The sequence below is a fragment of the Monoraphidium neglectum genome (genome assembly GCF_000611645.1).
Source record: "Monoraphidium neglectum strain SAG 48.87 unplaced genomic scaffold scaffold01061, whole genome shotgun sequence".
In the NCBI taxonomy this organism is placed as follows: Eukaryota; Viridiplantae; Chlorophyta; class Chlorophyceae; order Sphaeropleales; family Selenastraceae; genus Monoraphidium; species Monoraphidium neglectum.
The window spans coordinates 1-7,286 of record NW_014012567.1 but is presented as its reverse complement, the minus strand read 5'-3'; the positions used below and the strand labels follow the sequence as shown (position 1 = coordinate 7,286).

Sequence of the window (7,286 nt, the reverse complement as noted above, 5' to 3'; positions counted from 1 at the left end):
ACGCTCAGTTCGATCACTGCCTCCGGCTTTGTGCTTGCATCGCACACAGCCGCACCCACCCATGCTCCTGCAGTCCTGCGGCGCTGCTGACCAGCAGATGAGCAACCCTTACCTGACCCTGACTCATGTGGCTGACTCACCCAGTGACATCCCGTTCAAGCATAGACCAGGCGTGGACAGCGGGGCTGTAGTGAGTATCAAGCAAGCGAATAGGATTGTTCAAATTCACGGCTTTGTATGGCCCACCAATGCTGCTCGACGACGAGGCTGGTCACTCCACTGTTTGTTTTGTTTTCGGATTTGTAGCGCCCATCATGTTTGCCTGTTGCGGCACCGTAAAATAAAAGTATGGCTCGACTGTCTGGTAGAGTTCTCGCACTGTCCCTCTGCCCGTGTCGCCATGCACCTGTGATCTGTTGTTGCCATCTGCCCTGACAGCCCTTCAACTGAAGTATGGATCGCTCTAGGCGTGTCCAGGGTGAATTCAAGCGCGGCACGGCCGCTGCCCTGCAGCAACTCGCTGCTGAGCGCGAGCGCCGCGTCGCCGTGGCCGCTGCGCACGCCGCTGCCGCTGCCGCGCACGCCGCAGAGGGCGACCCTTCCATTGAGGATAGCTCTGATGAGGACCAGCCCCTGCTATGGGGAGTGCGCGAAGCCCAGGACAATCATACCCTGACGGCAGGCTCCAAGGACAGCAGCAGCAGCCACGACCAAAGCGAAGATAGTGAGGATGACAGTGATAGTGACCATGCAGAGCGCGCAAAGCCCGAGCAGCCGGCGGCCAGGGGTGCGCCTGCAAGCACTAGCGGCCGGGCGCCGCCAGCGCTGCCGGCCAAGCCGCAGGTGCCGCTGCGGCGCCTCATGCGCGGCGATGGTTCGACACCAGCAAAGGCCGGACCGCCGTGGCGAGAGGCGGGCCTGAGTTCGTCGGGCGCGGCGGCCGCGACAGCGGCAGGCGTGGATGGCCTCGAGTCGATGCTGCAGGGTATGCGTTTGGCAGGCGGCGGCGGCGGTCCCAGTGGAAGCGGCGGCAACGGCGGCACGCGCGCGCCAGGGCCGTCCCAGCAGCAACGCCGAGCCCCCAGCAGCAGCGGCAGCGCCGACGGGTCTGACGCCGAGAGCGACAGCAGCAGCGAGCGCGACGCCAGGCGCCCGCTGCGGCCGGCGGCGGCCGCGGCGGCCCCTGCTCCTGCGGGCGGAGCGTCTTCGGAGGACCTGGTGTTTGAGGGCGGCTTCCGGCTGCCCGGGCGCGTAGCCTCAAAGCTGTATGCCCACCAAGTCGAGGGCGTGCGGTGGCTGTGGTCGCTGCACGCCGCGCGCAAGGGCGGGATCCTGGCGGACGACATGGTGGGGGGGTGGGTTGGCCGAGGGACAAACAATCGTACCGCATACAGTGTGCCATCACAGATGATCATCAGGAGGGGGCTGTGTTGTTTTCTCATGCGTGCTGCAGCTCATGGCTCTTGCCAAGCTTCTGTCCTGCCCGCCTCGGCCATGGTACTGCGCTGTTCATCGAAGACCCACAAGCTGAGCACCATCAGCGGCACACAAACGCAGCGGCGCTTCATACACGCACCCGCCGGCTGGTCTACGTGGTGCGGCCTCGACTCCCATCCCCCCCAGGGGCTCGGCAAGACGATGCAGTGCGCAGCGTTCCTGGCGGGCAGCCTGGGCTCCGGCGCGGGGCGGCGCGCGCTGATTGTTGCGCCGAAGACGCTGCTGGCGCACTGGTGGGTGTCACACGCTGCGGTAGGGGCGGCAGCAGCAACGCGCGTGCGGCGCTTGCTGCGTCCCTTCCGCGGTGGCGCTGGTGCGCCCTGAGCGCAGCTGCTGCAGCCGCCGGCGCCAGCGCCTGCCGGACGCGCGGTCACGCTGTCAACCCCAGCAGGCGCCTCCACCACCCCGCCGCACCCAAAGCCTACAATACTATCCTACGCCCCGCCCCCAAACGCCCAGGGAGAAGGAGCTGGGGGCCTGCGGCATGCGCAGCCGCACCCACCGCTTTTTCGGGTCGGGCGACGGCGAGCGCCAGGCGGCGCTGCGCGCGCTGACGTCGCGCGGGGGCGGCGTGCTGCTGACAACATATGGCATGGTGCTCCACAACGCAGACGCTCTGGCGCGTGGCCTGGGGCGCATCTCCGACGGTGCGACAGCGGCGCCTGCATTGTTGGTAGCAAGTTCAATGCAATGCCTGCGCGTGGCGTTGCGGCCCTGGGGCGCCGCGGCGGGGCGGCTGAGGTGTCGCGGCGGCCCGGATATACGAGGAGGGCAGGCCGCTGTCGCGCGTGTGCTGCAGCAACCGGGGTGGTGCCGGGCAGGGCTGCGTGCGCCAGACGCGGGGCTGGTTGCGTTTACGGGGTCGCGGCCTCTGACAGGCAGCGAGCGTTGAGGGCCGCTGCTGCAGGCCGCATGGCCGCGCGCCTACACTGCTGGGATTCGGACCAGGACCCACGCAGGCCCAGCGGCGGTCCCTTGCGTATGTTTCATCATGGCATTGTTTCCCGCTGCACCCCCCCCCCCCCCATATAGATGAGGAGCGCGTAGAGGCCGGGGAGGGCGGCGGCCGGCTGCTGCCTTGGGATTACCTAATCTTGGACGAGGGGCACAAGGTGGGGCGCGGAAGGCAGCCAAAACAAGAGGCACACCCTTGGCGCGCGGGGCTGGGAGTGCGGTTGCGACTGTTACGCTGTTCCGGTGGTGCTGTTGCACGCAGCCTGTCCGCATGCATCACGTCCAGAGTCGGCTGGGCTTTTGCTGCATTCAGAGGAACAAGTGACGTGCCCTCCATCCAACCCGCCTTTCTTTGATCAATTTTGCTGGGCCAGCAGACATCAGAAAGGGCGCGCCCTTGAACCCCAACAAACTGGCTCCAACCGCCCGCGCCCCGCAGGTCAAGAACCCGAGCATGCAGCTGTCCCAGCGGCTGCGCTCCCTGTCAGCTCGCGTGCGCCTGATCATCAGCGGCACGCCCATCCAGAACAACCTGTCTGAGATGTGGGCGCTATTTGACTTTGCGGTGCCGGGGCTGCTGGGGCCGCTCAGGGCGTTCAAGCTCGAGTTCGAGAAGCCCATCCTGCTGGTGAGGCCCTAGGGTTTAAGGGCAGGGGGATCAGATCAGGGTTTGGCGATGATGGATGTTGAGGGTGGGACGTGTGTACGGAACAGGTTGTGCGACGTGGATTACAAGGGGCCGTCTTGTGTTGAGTGGAGTCGTTCTCAGCAGAAGAGGCGGTCCCAATTGCAAACGTCCTTTGGAGCATATGCCCCTTGGAGCTTTGCCCTTGGGAGCAGATGCCCTCACGGCTGCTGATAGGGTTTAGGGGCTGGACATCCCTCCAGGTTGTCAAAGCATGGTCGCACGCCCGTCAGTGTGTGACATGAACCGTCAGTGCTTCATTACTTTCAGTACAAGCATATGAGCAATACAACAAAACAAAACATGAACACGCTCCCTCCCCAGGGCCAAGACCGTGACGCATTCCCCTGGCAGCGCGAGGCCGGCGCCGCCAAGGCCGCCGAGCTGCGCCGCCGCACCGCGCCCTTCATCATCCGACGAGACAAGCGGGAGGTCCTCCCCGGCGCCGCCACCACCCCTGCCGCCGACGACGGCAAGCCCGCCACCGCCAGCGGCGCTGGCGCCGGTGCCAACGACAGGCCGCCGGCGGGTTTGGAAGCGGAGCGGCCGGGGGCCGAGGGGCAGCAGGCGTCGGCGAGGCCGCGGGTGGGGCGTATGGGGCGCAAGGCGGACGTGGTGGTGTGGCTGAGGCTGGCGCCGCTGCAGCGCCATATCTACGAGGCCTTCCTCAACTCTGACCAAGTGCGCGCCGCGCTCAACAGCACTCGCAGGTGCGGGGGTCCCTGTGGGCGGAGGTGATTCCATATGCATGGATGCGGCGCGCAGGCGGCGTGGGGTCCGCGCGTGCAAAGTTTGGGTCCAGCGCATGCAAAGCAATGCAGATCGACACGCCGGCTCCTCAAGCCTGTCGGTTCGCGCGCCGCCTGTCATCGCTCGGCTGAGTGTAGTAGTTTTGGCGCTCACCCCAACCCGCGGCATTGGCCACCATCAGCCCGCCTGGACGGCCGGCCGCAGCCCGCCTCGCAATCCCCGCGGCTACTGCGCCTCTGGCGTGCCCCCCTCCCTCTAGCGCCGACTGGGCCGCCCATCCTGATTCATTCCCTCCATTTGCAGCCCCCTGGCGGCCCTGAGCGTGCTCAAGAAGATCTGCGACCACCCAGCGCTGCTGTCAAAGAAGGCCGCCAGCCTGGTGGTGGCGGGTGAGGCTGTGGGGGAGGGGCAGCCCGCCGTCGATACACTGCATGCTCGTGCTGTGCAATCCTGGGATGGGGGGCGGGGCGTTGTAATGGTGCGAGGACAAGGTACCATGCAGATTATGAGCAAGCCTGGCACCTTCTCCTCGCATCGGAGGTCAGGGGCAGGAATACCTTGCTGCTGACGCCGTTATAGCCAGCACGCGTCACAGATGATCTAATCGCATTCAAACCTCCTGCGCAGCCGGCTCCCAGTGGGCAAAGGGTGGCAAGAGCGGCGGCTCATGCTCGACCAGCAGCGCCGGGGGCGGCCGGAAGGGTGGCCCCGCGTCCAAGGGCCGTGCGCGCGAATCCTTGGACAGCTTCATCGTCGACGACGACGAGGCCAGCGGCAGTGACGACGCCAGCGACGCCGGGTGGCGGAGCGACGCGGAGTCCGCCTCGGACGCAGGCAGCGGGAGCAGCAGCAGCAGCGACGACGAAGCCGCCGGCGGCGGCAAGAGCAGAAAAAAGAAGGGCGCCGAGGCGCGGGCGCCGGAGGTTTCGGGGTTCAGCGACGAGTGGTGCGACTGGGCGGGGGAGGGGAGCGAGATCGAGGGGCGGCTGGTGGCGGATCTGCGGCAGCGGGGCGCTGAGGCAAGCTGCAAGAGCGCGTTTGTGTGCGCGCTGCTGGACGAGCTGGTGGGGGCGGGCCACAGGGTGCTCATCTTCAGCCAGAGCAGGGTCATGCTCGACATATTGCAGGTGTGTGCGTGCGTGCGTGCGTGCATGCGTGCGTGTGTGTGTGTGTGTGTGTGTGTGTGTTTCTGTATGGTGTGAGTGCGTGCGCACACACATGTGTGTGTGTGTATGTGTGTCTATGTGGGTGCGTGTGTGTGATGCTTTTTGTTTTTTTCAGGGCAATCGGCTCGACATCATGCGTGTGTGTGCGTGTGAGTGCTCTTGTGTGTGCATGTGGGTCTAAGGCAAACTCACATTTGCTTGCAGGGGGCGAGGTGCTACAGTGTGCGGCCTCGCCCTCCTTGAATGCCCCACGCCTGCTGTGTCCACCCATTACAATGCGCTGCATGCGAACTCCCACCCCGCATGCGCCCCGCCGCGCCTTGACCGTGCGCCGCGCAGGCCGCTGTCGAGGCGCGCCGCCTGCCCTTCTGCCGCATCGACGGCGGCGTCGTCAGCGCGGAGGCGCGGCAGGCAGAGGTGGAGCGCTTCCAGGCGGCCTCCAGCAAGATCCCCGTGTTCCTGCTGACGTCACAGGTGGCAGGGCCGCACGGGCCGGGTCCACCCCCCCTCAGCAACGCAGGCTGCTGCTGGGCAAAAACGCAATACCTTTCACCCTTGCAGGGCGCCGCATCGCGAGCTTTTAAGCTGCTGCTTCAACAAATCGGCACGTGCGCTCAGTCCTGAGACAGTGCCTATGATTGGTGTTGTGCGCCTGGAGCTGACAGCCCCACCGTCACGGCTGTGCCCCGCGTTTGCTGCCGCTCTGTGTGTTCAAATCTTGAAACAGGTGGGCGGCCTGGGGCTGACGCTGACCGCGGCTGACCGCGTAGTCATTGTGGACCCCTCTTGGAACCCTGCACAGGTGGGGGTGCCGGGTGGTGTGTGTGTGTGTGTGTGTGTGTGTGTGTGTGTGTGTGTTGGTGCAGAGGTGACGGGAGTTTGGACGCGACTGTATGTGTGGGGGCGTGCCTTTGGCAGCCAGGCTAAAGAATGGCGTGGGACCGCGTATGGAGAGGGGCGCGTGCGCACGCGCACGCATCTTTGCGTTGCGCATACAGGTCACGGGCCGCAGCATGCACCGGCAGAACTGTGGTTGTGATCGGGGTATGATAGTCGCTGTGCTGCAGCCCCACCTGCCTGCAAAGCCTGGCAAATTCCTGGCATATGACATCGCCAGCCAGCAGCCTTCGTTGCCATCCCACCACACACGGCATCAAACCCGGCCGCTCTGCACCATGCACGCCACCTGCGCCACCGCAGGACAACCAGAGCGTCGACCGCGCGTACCGCATCGGGCAGTCGCGGGACGTGGTGGTGTACCGCCTGGTGACGTGCGGTACGGTGGAGGAAAAGATCTACAGGAAGCAGGTGCATGATTGATGGCATGTGGGCAGGAGAGATGAGCGGCTCAGCTTACCAGATCTCGAATGTCCTGCCCTGCCACCATGTAACGGCATGCATGTGTTTGGCTGTGACATATACTCACCGCCCCAACATCAACCAGGGACACCCTGCGTTGGTGTGGCTCCAAAGTGTCCCCCCCCTTCTTCGTGCCGCCGCAGGTGTTCAAGGGCGGCCTCAGCCGGACCGGCACACAGGACGGCGTGCAGCTCAGGTGGGGGCCGCGTACTTCTCACGGGGTGGGTGGGGAGGGGTGCAGGTGGGGGCGGCTGCGACTGCGCGTGGCGGCACAGTGAGGATGTTCTGAGTGGGAGCCGCTCGGTCGCACGGGGCACGCGGCCGCAGCTCGCCCACCTTACATCGAGCGACCCCATGGCGCTTTTGTTTCTGAAACAGTGGTCTGACGTGTGAGAGTCGTGGATGTCGGGCACCGGCGTCGCGTCCGCTGAGCATGCTGGGGTGCCGACCTCTGGTTCTGGAACCCAGTCGTGTCCACACAAAGCCGAGATCCCGAGCCGCCCCTCTGTCTTCCATTTACGAACCCCATGTACAAACCAGGTACTTCACCCACCAGGAGCTGCACGAGCTCTTCAAGATCACGCCAGAGGGCCTGGCCGCCAGCGAGACGCAGCAGCTGCTGCGCCGCATGCACCGGGAGCAGCGCGGCGGCGACGGCGGCGGCAGCGACGCTCAGGGCGGCGGCGGCGGCGCGGGCGGTGCGACGCTGTTGCCGATGGGGTGCGACGAATCGCTCAGGGGCCATATGGAATGGGTGGAGGCGTCCGCCAACTGCGTGGGCACTAGTGACCACGGGGCCTTGTTTGGGGAGCCGGACCCAGAGGGAGAGAGGCTGGAGCGCGCGGGCGCGCGGGCGGCGCGGCGCGGGGGCGGCG

General features: G+C 65.9%; 1 protein-coding gene across 1 annotated transcript; it reads left to right on the top strand.

Annotated features, from left to right (window-relative positions):
- Nucleotides 1-453: 453 nt before the first annotated feature.
- MNEG_6502 (chromatin remodeling complex subunit) lies at nt 454-6,372 on the top strand (the record flags this gene model as incomplete). The annotated part of the gene is made up of 11 exons (XM_014045024.1): nt 454-1,347; nt 1,624-1,730; nt 1,957-2,144; nt 2,530-2,609; nt 2,891-3,079; nt 3,461-3,846; nt 4,190-4,275; nt 4,514-5,013; nt 5,392-5,526; nt 5,780-5,854; nt 6,253-6,372. The coding sequence occupies 11 exons, from the start codon at nt 454-456 to the stop codon at nt 6,370-6,372; spliced, it is 2,760 nt and encodes a 919-aa protein (XP_013900478.1).
- Between the last annotated feature and the right edge of the window lie 914 nt (nt 6,373-7,286).